This window comes from Carcharodon carcharias, chromosome 17 (assembly GCF_017639515.1).
Source record: "Carcharodon carcharias isolate sCarCar2 chromosome 17, sCarCar2.pri, whole genome shotgun sequence".
Taxonomy (NCBI): Eukaryota; Metazoa; Chordata; class Chondrichthyes; order Lamniformes; family Lamnidae; genus Carcharodon; species Carcharodon carcharias.
In genome coordinates this window covers 31,142,903-31,164,004 of record NC_054483.1, presented here as the reverse complement: position 1 = coordinate 31,164,004, position 21,102 = coordinate 31,142,903, and the positions used below count along the sequence as shown (strand labels likewise).

General features: G+C 47.8%; 1 protein-coding gene across 1 annotated transcript in view; it reads right to left on the bottom strand.

The window, feature by feature from the left end:
• Positions 1-21,102, bottom strand: part of sorbs3 (sorbin and SH3 domain containing 3) — a 109,175-nt gene that overhangs the window by 10,084 nt on the left and 77,989 nt on the right. Inside the window, exons 13-15 of the mRNA XM_041210428.1 lie at positions 7,404-7,540; positions 3,636-3,724; positions 1,978-2,024 (exon numbers count right to left, since the gene is read on the bottom strand). Of these exons, the coding sequence (XP_041066362.1) occupies positions 1,978-2,024; positions 3,636-3,724; positions 7,404-7,540 (273 nt within the window). The remainder of the gene's footprint in view (positions 1-1,977; positions 2,025-3,635; positions 3,725-7,403; positions 7,541-21,102) is intronic.

Genomic DNA, 21,102 nt, shown 5'->3' with positions numbered 1-21,102 from the left:
ATACCCCTTAATGCCAATAGCAATGACTGCAGCACAGACACTTAGCAGCCAACATTAAGACCTTTCCTCTCGAATACACTGTTGTATACAAAGCAAATCCTGGGGCTATCCAATAAGGTGACAACATTGCTCCTAGAGAGTGTATTCCTGAGAGAGAGAGAATGGGACCCTAACAGACCTCCTACCCACACACACACAACTCCAAAGCATTGACTCCCATTGGATACAGTAGCATAGATTCCACATGCCCTCCAGTAACTGATCCACTGATCAATTAAACACTGGCAAACAAACGATTCAACCAAAAACAAAAGTACCTGGAAAAACTCAGCAGGTCTGACAGCATCTGCAGACAGGAACACAGTTAACGTTTCGAGTCCATATGACTCTTCAACAGAACAAAGGGAAAATAGAAGAGAGGTGAAATATAAGCTGGTTTAAGGGGGGGTGGGACAGGTAGAGCTGGATAGAGGGCCAGTGATAGGTGGAGATTGCCAAAAGATGTCATAGACAAAAGGACAAAGAGGTGTTGACGGTGGTGATATTAGCTAAAAAATGTGCTAATGGTGACATTAAGGGTAGAAAGCAGGACGAGCAAGGTACAGATAGCCCTAGTGGGGGTGCGGTGGGGGGAAGGGATTGAAATAGGCTAAAAGGTAGAGATAAAACAATGGATGGAAATACATTTAAAAATAATGGAAATAGGTGGGAAAAGAAAAATATATATAAATTATTGGAAAAAGGGGGATTGGAAAGGGGGTGGGGATGGAGGAGAGAGTTCATGATCTAAAATTGTTGAACTCAATATTCAGTCCGGAAGGCTGTAAAGTGCCTAGTCGGAAGATGAGGTGCTGTTCCTCTAGTTTGCGTTGAGCTTCTCTGGAACAATGCAGCAGGCAAAGGATGGACACGTGGGTATGAGAGCAGGGTGGTGTGTTGAAATGGCAAGCGACAGGGAGGTCTGGGTCATGCTTGCGGACAGACCAAAGGTGTTCTGCAAAGCGGTCACCCAGTCTGCGTTTGGTCTCTCCAATGTAGAGGAGACCACGTTGGGAGCAGTGAATGCAGTAGACTAAATTGAAGGAAGTGCAACTGAAATGCTGCTTCACTTGAAAGGAGTGTTTGGGCCCTTGGACGGTGAGGAGGGGGGAAGTAAAGGGGCAGGTGTTGCACCTTCTGCGGTTGCATGGGAAGGTGCCGTGGGAGGGGGTTGAGGTGTAGGGGGTAATGGAGGAGTGGACCAGGGTGTCCTGGAGGGAACGACCCCTGCGAAATGCTGCTGGGGGGGTGGGGGTGAAGGGAAGATGTGTTTGGTGATGGCATCATGCTGGAGTTGGCAGAAATGGTGGAGGATGATCCTTTGAATGTGGAGGCTGGTGAGGTGATAAGTGAGGACAAGGGGACCCTATCATGGTTCTGGGAGGGAGAGGAAGGTGTGAGGGTGGATGCACGGGAGATGGGCCGGACATGATTGAGGGCCCTGTCAACCACCATGGGTGGAAAACCTCAGTTAAAGGAGAAGGAAGACATATCACAGGAACTGTTTTTGAAAGTGATATCATCAGAACAGATGCGATGGAGGTGAAGAAACTGAGAGAATGGGATGGAGTCCTTACAGGAAGCTGGGTGTGAGGAGCTGTAGTCGAGGTAGCTGTGAGAGTCGGTAGGCTAAGGGAAAGGAAGTGTCAGAGATGAACCATGTGAAGGGATGGAAATTGGAAGCAAAATTAATAAATTTTTCCAGGTCCAGGCGAGAGCATGAAGCAGCTCCAAAGCAGTCATCAGTGTACCGGAGAAAGAGCTGTGGGAGGGGACCGGAGTAGGACTGGAACAAGGAATGTTCCACATACCCCTTAAGGAGACAGGCATAACTGGGGCCCTATTCAATATATAACTATTCAACCACGGTGGTATCACAACACTTAATCATCTTAACGCAACCCACCCGTCCCACTGGTTTCCGTTTGCTCAACTTACTTCGGAGATTCAGCCTGGAAATCAAACTTTGCACGGGCAGCCTTCATCTGTGGAAATAATAAGGACAAGTCAGGATGAGAGAGGAATCTGCTCTGGGATCACAGTCCTGGCCAGGTTCCCAGTTCCCAACTGGACAGAATGGATTAAACCAAATTCAGCTGTGGAAGGGAAGGTCTGTCCCCATCAAACACACCCAGGACATGTACAGCACAGGGTTAGATACAAAGTAAAGCTCCCTCTACACTGTCCCCATCAAACACTCCCAGGACAGGTACAGCACAGGGTTAGATACAGAGTAAAGCTCCCTCTACACTGTCCCCATCAAACACTCCCAGGACAGGTACAGCATGGGGTTAGATACAGAGTAAAGCTCCCTCTACACTATCCTCATGAAACACTCCCAGGACAGGTACAGCACGGGGTTAAATACAGAGTAAAGCTCCCTCTACGCCGACCCATCAAACACTCCCAGGGCAGGTACAGCACGGGGTTAGATACAGAGCAAAGCTCCCTCTACACTGTCCACACCAAACACTCCCAGGACAGGTACAGCACGGGGTTAGATACAGAGCAAAGCTCCCTCTACACTGTCCACACCAAACACTCCCAGGACAGGTACAGCACGGGGTTAGAAACAGAGTAAATATCCCCTTTTCTATTTTCCCTTAGTTCTGTTGAAGAGTCATGCGGACTTGAAACATTAACTGTGCTCCCTTGCACAGATGCTGCCAGACCTGCTGAGTTTTTCCAGGTATTTTTGTTTTTGTTTCCCTCTACACTGTCCTACTCTTCATTATAAACAGTACCTCGGGAATTTTGGTATTTACCTGACAGGACAGACTGGCGTTTCACTTTAATCGTTCATCTGAAAACAGGTGTTGTAGGGAGTGCAGCACTCCCAAAATCCTGCCTTTAGATCAAGTGCCAGCTCAAGGCTCCGCAGTGGGCGATGGACCTTCTGACTCTGAAGCACATTTTAAAAGGAACATAGCTTCTATTCAGCCTGGTTTTCTGTGTGGTACATTCTGTATATCTGCAGGACACACACCCGCCCAGTTTAAAGGGAACGGTAACAAAAACAGAATTACCTGGAAAAACTCAGCAGGTCTGGCAGCATCGGCGGAGAAGAAAAGAGTTGACGTTTCGAGTCCTCATGACTCTTCGACAGAACTTGCGTTCGAGTCCAAGAAAGAGTTGAACTATTTCAACTCTTTCTTGGACTCGAACGCAAGTTCTGTCGAAGAGTCATGAGGACTCGAAACGTCAACTCTTTTCTTCTCCGCCGATGCTGCCAGACCTGCTGAGTTTTTCCAGGTAATTCTGTTTTTGTTTTGGATTTCCAGCATCCGCAGTTTTTTTTGTTTTTATTAAAGGGAACGGTGTTAGTCAGGTTCTTTCCATGAACAGAATTGTTGAACCAGGGGCAAGTTCTCGGAAATTTCCCTGGCCAAACACTACCAGGATTTGTCTTTCTCATTTGCTGTGGCCAGACCTGAACTCAGGAGCAGAGAGTTGCTTGTCCCACCCCATCACCACTCATGACTATACTCATCAGTCATGGGAGCTCAGGTACTATCAGTCAGGAAGGAATAGCACGAAACGCTGCACTAAATAACTACTGATATGTCCCTTCTGCCCAGCCAGGAGTCCAAGCTTACCTTTGCCATTTCTGTGTTGTGTGACTGATCCGACCCTCTGTCCTGTTTCCTGTCAGGACTGCTCTCGTTATTCCCAGAGTTCCAAGAATCTATAAATTAAAGAGAAAGGAAAGGTTTTGCATTTCATTAGCACCTTTCACAACCATAGGATGTCCTAAAATGCTTTTCAGCCAATAAAATGCGGTTTGAAGCATAGTCACTGTGGTGATGTATGAAGCATTGGTCCAGGTATTCCAGTTTCCAGATAGTTGGACCCCAGAGGTTTCCTGGGAGATACATTACGGGACACCTTGGAAGTTCCAATGCAACAACTCAATGGGAATTGCATGGGAAGTTCCAAACTCCACTGGGCAATCCCCCAGCGCACGGAGCCCTCCGGAAAAGTCCCCAAATCTGAGTGAGTCGAAGGCTTTGGAGGATTCCAACTTACTGACCCGGATAGTTATCCAGGAAAAAAACATCTACCTCCTGGGAACAAAACAATTGACTCCTTGACTCCCCACTGACACCCCTGACCCTTCAATGACACACTTGACTCCCCACTGACACCCCTGAACCCTCAATGACACACTCGACTCCCCACTGACACACTCGACTCCCAACTGAAATACTCGACTCCCCACTGACACCCCTGACCCCTCAATGACACACTTGACCCCTCAATGACACACTCGACTCCCCACTGACACACTCGACTCCCCACTGACACCCCCGACCCCTCAATGACACACTCGACTCCTCAATGACACACTTGACTCCCCACTGACACACTCGACTCCCCACTGACACACTCGACTCCCCACTGACACCCCTGACCCCTCAATGAAACACTCGACTCCCCACTGACACACTCGACTCCCCACTGACACCCCTGACCCCTCAATGACACACTCGACTCCCCACTGACACTCCTGACCCCCCACTGACACACTCGACCCTCCCACTGACACACTCGACTCCCCACTGACACCCCTGACCCCTCAATGACACACTCGACTCCCCACTGACACACTCGACTCCCCACTGACACACTCGGCTCCCCAATGACACCCCTGACCCCTGACCCTTCACTGACACCCCTGACCCCCCACTGACACACTCGACCCCCCCACTGACACACTCGACCCCCCACTGACACACTCGACTCCCCACTGACACACTCGATCCCCCACTGACACACTCGACCCCCCACTGACACACTCGACCCCCCACTGACACACTCGACTCCCCACTGACACACTCGACCCCCCCACTGACACACTCGACCCCCCCACTGACACACTCGACCCCCCACTGACACCCCTGACCTCTCAATGACACACTCGACTCCCCACTGACACACTCGACTCCCCACTGACACACTCGACTCCCCACTGACACACTCGACTCCCCACTGAAACCCCTCACCCCTCACTGACACAATCGACTCCCCACTGACACCCCGACCTATCAATGACACACTCGACCCTCCACTGACACACTCGACTCCCCACTGACACTCCTGACCTCTCAATGACACACTCGATTCCCCACTGACACACTCGGCTCCCCACTGATACCCCTGACCTCTCAATGACACACTCAACTCCCCACTGACACACTCGACTCCCTACTGACACCCCTGACCCCTCAATGACACACTCGACTCCCCACTGACACCCCTGACCTCTCAATGACACCCTCGACTCCCCACTGACACACTCGACTCCCCACTGACACCCCTGACCTCTCAATGACACACTCGAATCCCCACTGACACACTCGGCTCCCCACTGACACACTCGACTCCCCACTGACACCCCTGACCCCTCACTGACACAATCGACTCCCCACTGACCCCTCAATGACACACTCGACTCCCCACTGACACACTCGACTCCCCACTGACACACTCGACTCCCCACTGACACCCCTGACCCTTCACTGACACCCCTGACCCATCACTGACACACTCGACCCCCCACTGACACACTTGACTCCCCACTGACACCCCTGACCTCTCAATGACACACTCGACTCCCCACTGACACACTCAACTCCCCACTGACACCTCTGACCTCTCAATGACACACTCGACTCCCCACTGACACCCCTGACCCCTCACTGACACAATCGACTCCCCACTGACACCCCTGACCTCTCAATGACACACTCGACTCCCCACTGACACCCCTGACCTCTCAATGACACACTCGACTCCCCACTGACACCCCTGACCTCTCAATGACACACTCGACTCCCCACTGACACACTCGACTCCCCACTGACACCCCTGACCTCTCAATGACACACTCGACTCCGCACTGACACACTCGACTCCCCACTGACACCCCTGACCTCTCAATGACACACTCGACTCCCCACTGACACACTCGACTCCCCACTGACACCCCTGACCCCTCAATGACACACCCGATTCCCCAATGACACACTCGACTCCCCACTGACACCCCTGAACCCTCACTGACACAATCAACTCCCCACTGACACACTTGGCTCCCCACTGACACCCCTGACCCCTCACTGACACCCCTGACCCCTCACTGACACACTCGACTCCCCACTGACACACTCGACTCCCCACTGACCCCTCAATGACACACTCGACTCCCCACTGACACACTCGGCTCCCCAATGACACCCCTGACCCTTCACTGACACCCCTGACCCCCCACTGACACACTCGACCCCCCACTGACACACTCGACCCCCCACTGACACACTCGACCCCCCACTGACACACTCGACCCCCCACTGACACCCCTGACCTCTCAATGACACACTCGACTCCCCACTGACACCTCTGACCTCTCAATGACACACTCGACTCCCCACTGACACATTCGACTCCCCACTGACCACCCCCGGCTCCACGCTGACACCCCCGGCTCCACGCTGACCACCCCCGGCTCCACGCTGACCGGCTCACCGCTGACTGCCCACTGCCCCACCCACCCTCCCCCCAACAACCTCCCCCCGCGAATCTCCAGACTCCCATGACCTTCTGACTCCAACCCGCGACCCTCTGACTCCCTACTGACCTGCCAACTTCCCCTTGAGCAAACCTGAACACCCTACCACCCTACATAGCTGGCACCCTACCAACCCCATCATCTTGTCACATGGAACCCTACGCATTTACCTCACTCATGCTCATTCACGAGCACACTGAAAAGCAACTTACCTGTCCCAAATCTTCTCAGTGTGTTAGTGAATGAAGACTCACCAAAATAAAAAAGGGTTTTGTTTCACCCAATGATCCTGCACTAGAAAGAAGGACACTGAGAACTGGCACACTCCGCATCTTTGAAGGGGCCCAGGTTTGGAGATTCAAGCGAGAAATAGAGAGCTCTGGCGCTCTGTTAAAACATTGGAGCGCAGTGGTTTGTCTATTCAGCTGAAAGATGGCACCTGTGACAGTGCAGCACCCCTCAGTGTGTGGGAATGTCAGCCTGGATGATGTGTTCCAGGGACCTGAATGGCCTCTCGGCTGGATGGAAGAGATCTCATGGCATGATTTCAAAGAAAGGCAGGGAAATTCTTCCAGGTGTCCTAGGGCTAATAGTTATCCTTCAACCAACATCACTAAAACCGATTATCAGGTCATTATCATTTTGCTGTTTGTGGAAGCTTGCTGTGTGCAAATTGGCTGCCGCATTTTCTACATTACAACAGTGACTACACTTCAGAAGTACTTCACTGGCTGGAAAGCACTTTGGGACATGCTGGGGTTGTGAAAGGCACAACAGAAATGCAAGTCTTTCTGACCTCCTGAAGAAGATCCTGGATGATCTCTCCCGTTCACATCTCCATGGATGCTCCCGTTGCTGGGCAACTCGCTGCGTTGACCATTAGGTTGGAGATGGACAGATGACCGGTCCCACCCAGGAGGCGAGTTCATCGCACTGAAGGAGAGAAAAATGTTGCATTTAAAATCAGGAATCGCTCTGCGTACAGCCATCATCAAATTTCAGCCCAGGAACCTTCTCTCCAAACAACGCCCAAAGACAAGTTTTGATTCATTGGATCTTCTTGAGCACTGAAAACTTGGGCAGAATGAAGAACTTTGCTCCCAATTCATTCCACAAATTATTTTCAGAAACTCAATGTAAAATGACTAAGTTTGTATTTGATACCAAACAAACAGGGGCAATGGAATGAGAACTGACACAATAACTTGGACAAAATGTAGAAACAGAACAATTTATAATTAGAACAGGAAATGCTGGAAATACTCAGCAGCTCTTGCAACATCTGTGGAGAGAGAAACAGTTATCATTTCAAGTTGAACTTCAGAACAATTTGTACTTGCTCAGATATTGCAGTGAATGTGCACAGTGGTCTCACAATTCACTCCCAGATCCGGTTATGGTGTGGAGCCCAAGCCTATACACTGTCTCCAACTGTGCTCTCAAAGGCTTTACAGAAATTCATTGCTTCATGTTCACTTGGAGACTTTGTACCTCAGGCTGAAAGCCAATAGTGAACCAGCTCTTTCACTCAAGGGGCTGCTTTTAATAATGTACTCGAACCATCAAATCCCTCTGCTCCCACACAGCTCCCAGGCTGGACAGAACAAGCCCATTATCAGCTGTTGCTGAACGGAGCTTATCCTTCAGAGCTGAACATTGTCAGGCCATTCTCTCACATAAAAAGCGAAGAAACCTCAGTCATTTCTGGGACGTGTCCAGCATACTAATCAGCTTGTCCTGCATATTAATGAGCCTGTCTGCATTCCATTGCCTGACCTGCAAATTCCTGATTCTTTACACCAAGGAGATTTCCTCATTCCTGGATCTCACGAGGTCTCCTTTCTGCCCATTCTTCTCTCCCCCATTTTGGTTCCATGCTTCTCTTTCCCTCACTCTGCTTCTGGCTGACACTCTCTTTCTCTCAGTTTCATTCTCTAGCCCCTCACTCGACCTCTCTCACTCTCTAATGTCTACAATGAGTTTTTAGCATTCAGCACTGGTTCTGATATGTAAGGATGCTGAATTTAAAATGGGATGAATTAGCACTCTAACCCAGGGAAGCACAGCAATGACAGTGATTGTGTTCCTGGATCATTAATGCGGAGGCCTGAACTATTCATCCAGAGGACAAAAGTTTAAGTCCCACTGTGGGAGTTGTGAGAATCAGTAAAACTCCAGCATTGTTGTAAAACCTAGCTGGCTCACTAATATGCTGTGGGCCTCACCCCTGTCTTGTCTGGGCCTTTATGTGACTCCAGTCCCACACCAACATGGATGATACTTAGCTGCCTCCTCAAATGGCCCAGCAAGACAGTCAGTCATATCAAACTGATTGAGAAATCTCAGCAGCACAATCTCAGGGCTTTACAGGATAGGGAATAAATGCTGGTCTTGCCAGTGATGCCACAAACTGAGAATTGCATTGTATTTATCATAAATGGTCCCGGTTAACACAGATGCCTGGAAACAAGCTTTCCAGGAACTTGGAAACATTTATTAATTACATATAACTATGTACAAGATGGATAAGCATGAAGCTCCTTCCAGAACCATCTCTCTGAGTTCCAGTAACATGTGATCTGAAATCACTGCTCATGTATGTTAGCTATCAGAGTTATAGCTATTAACCCTTTATACTACATTTTAAAGCACAGGAAGAGGCCATTCTGACCAACCAGTCCATGTCGGTGTTAATGCTCCATCTGAGCCTCTTCCCAACCCTCTTCATCTCACCTGATCAAACATTTCCTTCTATCCCTTTCTGCCTCATTTGTTTATCCAGCTTCCCCTGCAATGTATCGACACAACTCATTCCAACCACTCCCTGTGGTAGCGAGTTCCACATTCTCACCGCTCTCTGTCAAATTCCCTCTTGGATTTATTCATTAATATCTTAGGGCCTCTAGCTTAAGTCTCCCCTACAAGTGGAAACATCTCAACATCTGTTCTTTCAAACATTCTCAGAATTCTCTTTCTCAGAGAAAGAAACCTCAGCCTGTTCAGCCTTTCCCGATAGAAGCATCCACACTCAATAGCCACTCACCATCCTGACTTGGAAATATATCGCCGTTCCTTCACTGTCACTGGGTCAAAATCCTGGAGCTCCCTTCCTAACAGCACTGTGGGTGTACCTACACTACATGGACTGCAGCAGTTCAAGAAGGCAGCTCACCACTACCTTCTCAAGGTAATGAGGGATAAACAACAAATACTGGCCTAGCCAGCAACACCCACATCCCTTGAAAGAAAAACCTTTCAATTCTGGTACCATCCATGTAAAGCTGAATGAATGAATGAATGTAAAGCTGAATGAATTTTTTTTAAAAAAATCATTAAAAAGTACTGCACAGCAGCAGCGACAGAGGTGATCACCCTTGGGGTTGGAGTGAACAAATAAGAAGTGGACTTTAGAATCAATGTCATTGAGGGTCAGGCTGAGATTTCAGCTTATTTCTAATGACATCTCCTTATGACAAGGTCAGAGTGGAGTAGGGGAGGGGTGGTGCAACGAAGTTTCAGCTTAGGCCTCAGGACCTCAAAGCTGCCGCTCTCCCTCCAGGGCATACAGTACAGTTGGAGTCCAGACGCTGCACTCTACATAGGTGTAATTCACTGTATCTCTCCGCAAGGTTCAAGCAGTTGAATGTTAACACTGGCTCCTGGCCTGCCATGAGGACCAGGTATCTGTGTCTATGAAGGAGCGCAAACTCCTCCTGATGCACTGGACGTTGTCCCCTATTTGTTCCCACTTATGGCTAATCTGTGCCGGCTCACTCTCGTATTCAACCATGCACCTTTATTTACATCTTCTATCGTTATTCCCTCAGTGATCAACACATTGGCAAAACAGCGACGAGGGGTTTCTCTGTCCAGAGCGAACTGCAGACTTTGAGGTATTGCTGGCTTGACCAATGTCCCATTTGGCAACAGGATTATGGATGTGCTGAACCCTTGTAGAGAGTTTCTGTAGGGCACATGCTTTTTAAATTGAGGGGAAGGGGTGGAATTGGGAAGTTAGGTGAACTTGAGAAAACCAAAGCTCATTTGCAAATTTTCAAACAACTCATTTGAAGGCCATAAATTATAAGAAATAGGAGCAAGAGTAGGCCACTCGGCCCCTCAAGCCTCTTTCGCCATTCAGTCAGATCATGGCTGATTGACTGTGGCCGTAACTCCATTTTCCTGTCTGCTCCCCATAAAGTTTGATTCCCTTGTCTGTTAAAAATATGCCAACTCAGCCTTGAACATATTCAATGACCCAGCCTCCATCCCTCCCTGGGAATGAGGATTCCGAAGTTTAACAACTCTCTGAGACAAAAATTCCTCCTCATCTCCATCTTAAATGGGAAACTTTTTAAAACTGTGCCCCTTTGTTCTAGTCTCTCCCATAAGAAGAAGCATCATCCCAGCACTCACCCTATCAAGCCCCTTCAGAATCTTACGTTTTAGTAAGATCACCTCTCAATCTTCCAAAATCCAATGAGTATAGGGCCAACCTGTTCAACCTTCCCTCAAAAGACAACTCCTTCATCCCAGGAATCAGCCAAGTGAACCTTCTCTGAACTGCTTCCAAATCAAGTATATCACCCCCTTCAAGTGAGTAGATCAAATCTGTGCACAGGAGTGCTCTCACTCAGGCCCTGTGTAACTGAAGCAATACTTCCCTACTTTGATATTCTGTTTCCCTTGCAATAAAGGCCAACATTCCATTTGCCTTCTGAATCATTTACTGTACCTACATGCTAACTTTTTGTCTATCATGAACAAGGACATCTGGATCTCTCTGTGTCGCAGCATTTTGCAGTCTCTTTCCATTTAAATAATATTCTGTTTTTCTTTTCCAGGATGGTGCTGTTGTTGTCTGGTGCACTGACCTCTACCTCGCAGAGGCTGAGCGTCAACTCGCAGACACTTCCTCCTACCTCCCCCTGGACCATGACCCCATGAGGTCAGTCATGACCGCCCATTCAAAGGCACCCTTGGCATGGATCTGTGGCAGCTGCACAGTTTTTTGTGGAAGGAATCCAAACACCAGGGAACTATTGCAGGAGATAAGAGACCATAAGACATAGGAGCAGAAATTAGGCCATTCGGCCCATTGAGTCGGCTCCGCCATTCAATCATGGCTGATAAGTTTCTCAACCCCATTCTTCTGCCTTCTCCCCAAGAGGTTGGTTTTCAATGAGGAGGACTCTTGTGCTGGGTTTGAAGCATTCAGGACCTTTGCCAGGGAAGAGAGAAAATTAAAATACACCTAAGCCATCCCATCAAAGGGGGACATTCAAAACCCCTCTGTCTCTCCAGAGATGGCCAAGAGGGTGAAACCAGGAGTGGGGAAGACCCCAAAGGATGGCTCCAAGCTTTCACCATGACTCCGTGCGATTCCTTTCCAGGCTGCAAAATGATCGGAGGGAGGTTGCCATACACTCTGACAAGAAGTGGAGAGAAATATCTCACCACCAAACTGTAAATCTCTCAGATATACTCCACACACCTCACTGTAACAGTCGGATATACCGCACAACCCTGACTGTAACACCCTGATATAACCCACACCCTCACTGTAACACACTGATATACCCCACACGCCTCACTGTAACACTCTGATATATACCACACCCCTCACTGTAGCACTCTGATATATACCCCACATCCCACACTGTAACACTCTGATATGCTCCACACCCCTCACACTAACACTCTGATATAGCCACACCTCCCACTCTAACAGACGCCACCACTCACTGTAACACTCTAATATACCCCACACGCCTCACTGTAACACTCTGATATATACCACACCCCTCACTGTAACACTCTGATATACCCCACATCCCTCACTGCAACACACTGATATACCCCACATCCCTCACTGTAACACTCTGATATACCCACACCCCTCACTGCAACACACTGATATACCCCACATCCCTCACTGCAACACACTGATATACCCCACATCCCTCACTGTAACACTCTGATATACCCACACCCCTCACTGCAACACACTGATATACCCCACATCCCTCACTGCAAAACACTGATATACCCAACATCCCTCACTGTAACACTCAGATATACCTCACACCCCTCACTGTAACACTCTGATATATCCTACAACACTCACTGTAATACTCGGATATACCCACACCCCTCACTGTAACACACTGATATACCCACACCCCTCACTCTAACACACACCACCACTCACTGTAACACTCTAATATACGCCACACCGCTCACTGTAACACTCTGATATATACCACATACCTCACTGTAACACTCGGATATACCCATACCCCTCACTGTAACACACTGATATACCCCTCACTGTAACACACTGATATACACCACATCCCTCAGTGCAACACCCTGATGTAGCCACATCCCTCACTCTAACACACACCACCACTCACTGAAACACTCAAATATACCGCACACCCTTCACTGTAACACTCTGATATATACCACATCCCTCAATTTAACACTCGGATAAACCCACACCCCTCACTGTAACACACTGACATACCCCACATCCCTCAGTGTAACACCATGAAAGACCCCACACCCCTCACTGTAACACTCGGATATACCTCACACCCTTCACTGTAACACTCTGATATGCCACATACTCCTCACTCTAACACACACCACCACTCACTGTAACACTCTAAAAAAAAAAACCCTCACCCATTACTGTAACACTAATATATACCACAAACCTCACTGTAACACACTGATATACGACACACCTCTCATTGTAACACTCTGATATATACCACACCCCTCACTTTAACACTCGGATATACCACAGCCCTCACTGTAACACACTGATATACTCCTCACTGTAACACACTAATATACACCACACCCTTCTCTGTAACAATTTGATATGCCCCACACCCCTCACTCTAACACACACCAACACTCACTGTAACACTCTAAAAAAAACCCCTCACCCATTACTGTAACACTCTAATATATACCACAAACCTCACTGTAACACACTGATATACGACACACCTCTCATTGTAACACTCTGATATATACCACACCCCTCAGTGTAACACTCTGATATGCCCCACACCCCTCACTCTAACACTCTGATATGCCCCACACCCCTCACTCTAACACTCTGATATACCCCACAACCCTCAGTGTAACACTCTGATAAGCCCCACACCCCTCACTCTAACACTCTGATGTAGCCACACCCCTCACTCTAACACACACCAACACTCACTGTAACACTCTAAAAAAAACCCCACACCCATTACTGTAACACTCTAATATATACCACAAACCTCACTGTAACACACTGATATACCCCTCACTGTAACACACTAATATACCCCACATCCCTCACTGTAACACACTGATATATACCACACCCCTCACTGTAACACTCGGATATACACGCACACCTCACTGTAACACGCTGACATACCCCTCACTGTAACACAGTGATATACGCCACATCCCTCACTGTAACATTCTGATATGCCCCACACCCCTCACTCTGACACTCTGATATAGCCACACCCCTCACTGTAACACTCTGATATATGCCACCACTCACAGTAACACTCTGATATACTCCACACCTCTCAGTGTAACACCCTGATACACCCCACACCCCTCAGTGAAACACTCTGATAAATCGCACACCCCTCACTGTAACACACTGATATACCCCACATCCCTCAGTGTAACACTTGGATAAACCTCACAGCCCTCACTGTAACACACACCACCACTCACTGTAACATTCTAATATACCACACACCCCTCACTGTAACACTCTGATCTTTACCCACACTCCTCACTGTAACGCACTGATATACCCCTCACTGTAACACTCTGATATATACCCACACCCCTCACTGTAACACTCTTATATACCCCACACCCCTCACTGTCACACCCTGATATACCCCACATCCCTTACTGTAACACTCTGATATAGCCACACCCCTCAATGTAACACTCTGATATACACCACAACTCACTGTAACACTGATATGCCCCACACCCCCCACTGTAACACTGACATAGAGGTGTACAGCACAGAAAAAGGCCCTTCGGCCCATCGAGTCTACGCCAGTCAAACAAGTGCCCAACTAGTCTAATCCCATTTTCCAGCACTAGGCGCATAGACTTGTATGCCATGGCTTCGCAAGTGCACATTCAAATAATTCTTAAATGTTATGAGGGTTCTGGTGTCCTCCACCCTTTCAGACAGTGAATTCCAGATTCCCACCATCCTCTGGGTGAAAAAGTTCTTCCTCAAATCCCATCAAAACCTCCTGCCCATTACCTTAAATCTATGCCCCCTGGTTATTGATCCCTCCACCAAGGGAAAAAGTTCTTTCTTGTTTACCCTATCTATGCCCCTCATAACTTTATATACCTTAATCAGGCACCCCCCCGCCCTCAATCTCTTCTACTCCAGGGAAAATAACCCCTGTCTATCCAATCTCTCCTAACTAAAACTTTCCAGCCCAGGCAGCATCCTGGTACATCTCTTGTGTACTCTCTCTAGAGCAATCACATCCTTCCTACAATGCGGATTCCAGAGCTGCAGACAATACTCTAGCTGTAGCCTAACCAGCGTTTTATACAGTTCCAGCATATCCTCCCTGCTCTAATATTCTGTACCTCAGTTAATAAAGGCAAGTAGCCCATATGCCCCCTTAACCACCTTATCCACCTGTCCTGCTATCTTCAGGAACCAGCGAACATGCACACCAAGGTCCCCACACCCCTCACTGTAACACTCTGATATAACCCTCACCCCTCACTGTAACACTGATATTCCCCACACCCCTCACTGTAACACTCAAATATCTCACACCCCTCATTGAAACACTCTGATATATTCCACACCCCTCACTGTAACACTCTGATATATCCCACACCACTCACTGTAACACCCTGAAGTACCCCACACCCCTCACTATAACACCCTGATATACGCTAAACCCCTCACTGTAACACTCTGATATACCCCACACCCCTCACTGTAACACCTTTAGATACCGCACATCGCACACTGTAACATTCTGATACGCCCTACACCCCTCACTCCAACACTCTGATATAGCCACACCCCTCACTGTAACACTCTGATATATGCCACCGCTCACTGTAACCCTCTGATATACCCCACACCCCTCACTGTAATGCTCTGATATAAACCTCACCTCCCATTGTAACATTCTGATATGACCTTCACTCCTCACTGTAACACTCTGATGTAACCCACACTCCTCAATGTAACACTCGGATATACCCACACCCCTCAGTGTAACACAGTGATATATACTACACCGCTCACTGTAACACTCGGATATACCCACACCCCTCACTGTAACACACTGATATACACCTCACTGTAACACATGATATACCCCACATCCCTCACTGTAACACTCGGATATACCTCACACCCCTCACTGTAACACACTGATATACCCCACATCCCACACTGTAACACTCTGATATGCCCCACACCCCTCACTCTAACACTCTGATGTAGCCACACCCCTCACTTTAACACACACCACCACTCACTGTAACACTCTAATATACCGCACACCCATCACTGTAATACTCTGATATATACCACAACCCTCACTGTAACACACTGTTATAGCCCTCATTGTAACACACTAATATACCCCACATCCCTCAGTGTAACAACCTGATAGACCCCAAACCCCTCACTGTAACACACTGATATATACCACACCCCTCACTGTAACAATTGGATATACCCACACCACTCACTGTAACACACTGATATACCCCTCACTGTAACACACTGATATACGCCACATCCCTCACTGTAACATTCTGCTATGCCCCACACCCCGTACTCTAACACTCTGATATAGCCACACCCCTCACTGTAACTCTCTGATATATGCCACCACTCACAGTAACTCTCTGATAAACTCCACACCTCTCAGTGTAACTCCCTGATACACCCCACACCCCCTCAATGAAACACTCTGATAAATTGAACATCCCTCACTGTAACACTCTGATATACTCCACACCCCTCACTTTAAGACTGCGATATATCTCACAGTCCTCACGGTGACCCCCTGAAATATCCCTCACCCCTCACTATAACACCCTATATACGCTAAACCCCTCACTGTAACACTCTGATATACCCCACACCTCTCACTGTAACCCTCTGATATAGCCCACACCCCTCACTGTAACACCCTGATATAACCCACACCTCTCACTGTAACACCTTTATACACAGCACATCGCATACGGTAACATTCTGATATGCCCCACACCCTTCACTCTAACGCTCTGATATAGCCACACCCATCACTGTAACCCTCTGATATAGCCCACACCCCATACTGTAATGCTCCGATATAACCCTCACCTCTCATTGTAACATTCTGATATAACCTTCACTCCTCACTGTAACACACTGATATAACCCACACTCCTCACTGTAGCACGCTGAAATATCCCACACCCCTCTCTGTAACACTCTGATATACCACACACCCCTCATTGTAACACTCCGATATATCCCACACCCCTCACTGTAACACTCTGATATATCCCACAACCCTCACCGTAACACTCTGATATATCCCACACACCTCACTGTACCGCTCTGATATATCCCACACCCCTCACTGTAACGCTCTGATATATCTCACAACCCTCACTGTAACACCCTGAAGTACCCCACACCCCTCACTTTAAGACTGAGATATATCACACTCTTCATGGTGACACCCTGAAATATCCCACACCCATCACTATAACCCCCTGATATACGCTAAACCCCCTACTGTAACACTGATATATCCCACACTCATCACTGTAATCCTCTGATATACCCCACACCCCTCACTGTAAAGCTCTGCTATAACCCTCACCTCTCATTGTAACATTCTGATATAACCCTCACTCCTCACTGTAACACTCTGATATAACCCTCACTCCTCACTGTACCATTCTGATATATCCCACACCCCTCACTGTAACACTCTGATATATGACACACCCCTCATTGTAACACTCCGATATATCCCACACTCCTCACTGTAACACTCTAATATAACCTTCACCACTCACTGGAACACTTTGTTATGTCCCACAACCCTCAATGTAAGGCTCAGATATATCCCACATCCCTCACTGTAAGACTCTGATATATCCCACACCCATCACTGTAACGCTCTGATATATCCCACACCCCTCACTATAATGTTCAGATATATCCCACAGCCCTCACTGTCACACCCTGATTATCGCACATTCCTTACTGTAACACTCTGATATAGCCACACCCATCACTGTAACTCTCTGATATATGCCAAACCTCACTGTAACCCTCTGATATATCTCACAAACCTCACTGTAACACCCTGAAGTACCCCACACCCCTCACTTTAAGACTGAGATATATCACACTCCTCACGGTGACACCCTGAAATATCCCACACCCATCACTATAACACCCTGATATACGTTAAACCCCCTATTGTAACCCTCTAATATACCCCACACCCCTCACTGTAATGCTCTGATATAACCCTCACCTCTCATTGTAACATTCTGATATAACCCTCACGCCTCACTGTAACACTGATATAACCCTCACTCCTTACTGTAACATTCTGATATATCCCACACCCCTCACTGTAACACTCTGATATACGACACACCCCTCATTGTAACACTCCGATATATCCCACACTCCTCACAGTAACACTCTAATATAACCTTCACCACTCACTGGAACACTTTGTTATGTCCCACAACCCTCAATGTAAGGCTCAGATATATCCCACATCCCTCACTGTAAGACTCTGATATATCCCACACCCATCACTGTAATGCTCTGATATATCCCACACCCCTCACTATAATGTTCAGATATATCCCACAGCCCTCACTGTCACACCCTGATTATCGCACATCCCTTACTGTAACACTCTGATATAGCCACACCCATCACTGTAACTCTCTGATATATGCCAAACCTCACTGTAACCCTCTGATATATCTCACAAACCTCACTGTAACACCCTGAAGTACCCCACACCCCTCACTTTAAGACTGAGATATATCACACTCCTCACGGTGACACCCTGAAATATCCCACACCCATCACTATAACACCCTGATATACGTTAAACCCCCTATTGTAACCCTCTAATATACCCCACACCCCTCACTGTAATGCTCTGATATAACCCTCACCTCTCATTGTAACATTCTGATATAACCCTCACTCCTCACTGTAACACTCTGATATAACCCTCACTCCTTACTGTAACATTCTGATATATCCCACACCCCTCACTGTAACACTCTGATATACGACACACCCCTCATTGTAACACTCCGATATATCCCACACTCCTCACAGTAACACTCTAATATAACCTTCACCACTCACTGGAACACTTTGTTATGTCCCACAACCCTCAATGTAAGGCTCAGATATATCCCGCATCCCTCACAGTAAGACTCTGATATAAGCCACACCCCTCACTGTAAGCCTCAGATATACCCCACACCCCTCACTGCAACACTCTGATATACCCCACACCCTTCACTGTCACACCCTGACATACCGCACATCCCTTACTGTAACACTCTGATATAGCCATACCCCTTAATGTAACACTCTGATATACACCACAACACACTGTAACACTCTGATATGCCCCACAACCCTCACTGTAACTCTAACATTGAGGTCTACAGCACAGAAAAAGGCCCTTCGGCCCATCGAGTCTGCGCCAGTCAAACAAGTGCCCAACTAGTCTAATCCCATTTTCCAGCACTAGGCGCATAGACTTTGTATGCCATGGCATCGCAAGTGCATATCCAAATAATTCTTAAATGTTATGAGGGTTCCAGCATCTTCCATCCTTTCAGGCAGTGAATTCCAGATTCCGCCCATCCTCTGGGTGAAAAAGTTCTTCCTCACATCCCATCAAAACCTCCTGCCCCTTACCTTAAATCTATGCCCCCTGGTTATTGATCCCTCCACCAAGGGAAAAAGTTCCCTCCTGTCTACCCTATCTATGCACCTCATAACTTTATATACCTTAATCATGCACCCCCCGCCCCCCCCTCAATCTCCTCTACTCCAGGTAAAATAACCTCTGTCTATCCAATCTCTCCGAACTAAAACTTTCCAGCCCAGGCAGCATCCTGGTACATCTCCTTTGTACTCTCTCCAGGGCAATCACATCCTTCCTACAATGCGGATTCCAGAGCTGTAGACAATACTCTAGCTGTAGCCTAACCAGCGTTTTATACAGTTCCAGCATAACCACCCTGCTCTAATATTCTGTGCCTCGGTTAATAAAGGCAAGTATCCCATATGCCTTCTTAACCACCTTATCCACCTGTCCTGCTATCTTCAGGAACCAGCGAACATGCACACCAAGGTCCCCACACCCCTCACTGTAACACTCTGATATACTCCACACCCCTCACTGCAACACTCTGATATACCCCACACCCCTCACTGTCACACCCTGATATACCGCACATCCCTTACTGCAACACTCTGATATAGCCACACCCCTCAATGTAAGCCTCAGATATACCCCACAGCCCTCACTGCAACACTCTGATATACCCCACACCCCTCACTGTCACACCCTGATATACCCCACATCCCTTACTGTAACACTCTGATATAGCCACACCCCTCAATGTAACACTCTGATATACACCACAGCACACTGTAACACTCTGATAAGCCCCACAACCCTCACTGTAACACTAACATTGAGGTCTACAGCACAGAAAAAGGCCCATCGGCCCATCGAGTCTACGCCAGTCAAACAAGTGCCCAACTAGTCTAATCCCATTTTCCAGCACTAGGCGCATAGTCTTGTATGCCATGGCTTCGCAAGTGCATATCCAAATAATTCTTAAATGTTATGAGGGTTCCGGTGTCCTCCACCCTTTCAGGCAGTGAATTCCAGATTCCCACCATCCTCTGGGTGAAAAAGTTATTCCTCACATCCCATCAAAACCTCCTGCCCCTTACCATAAATCTATGCCCCCTGGTTATTGATCCCTCCACCAAGGGAAAAAGTTCCTTCCTGTCTACCCTATCTATGCACCTCATAACTTTATATACCTTAATCATGCACCCCCCGCCCCTCCTCAATCTCCTCTACTCCAGGTAAAATAACCCCTGTCTATCCAATCTCTCCTAACTAAAACTTTCCAGCCCAGGCAGCATCCTGGTACATCTCCTTTGTACTCTCTCCAGGGTAATCACATCCTTCCTACAATGCGGATTCCAGAGCTGTAGACAGTACTCTAGCTGTAGCCTAACCAGCGTTTTATACAGTTCCAGCATAACCACCCTGCTCTAATATTCTGTGCCTCGGTTAATAAAGGCAGGTATCCCATATGCCTTCTTAACCACCTTATCCACCTGTCCTGCTATCTTCAGGAACCAGTAAACATGCACA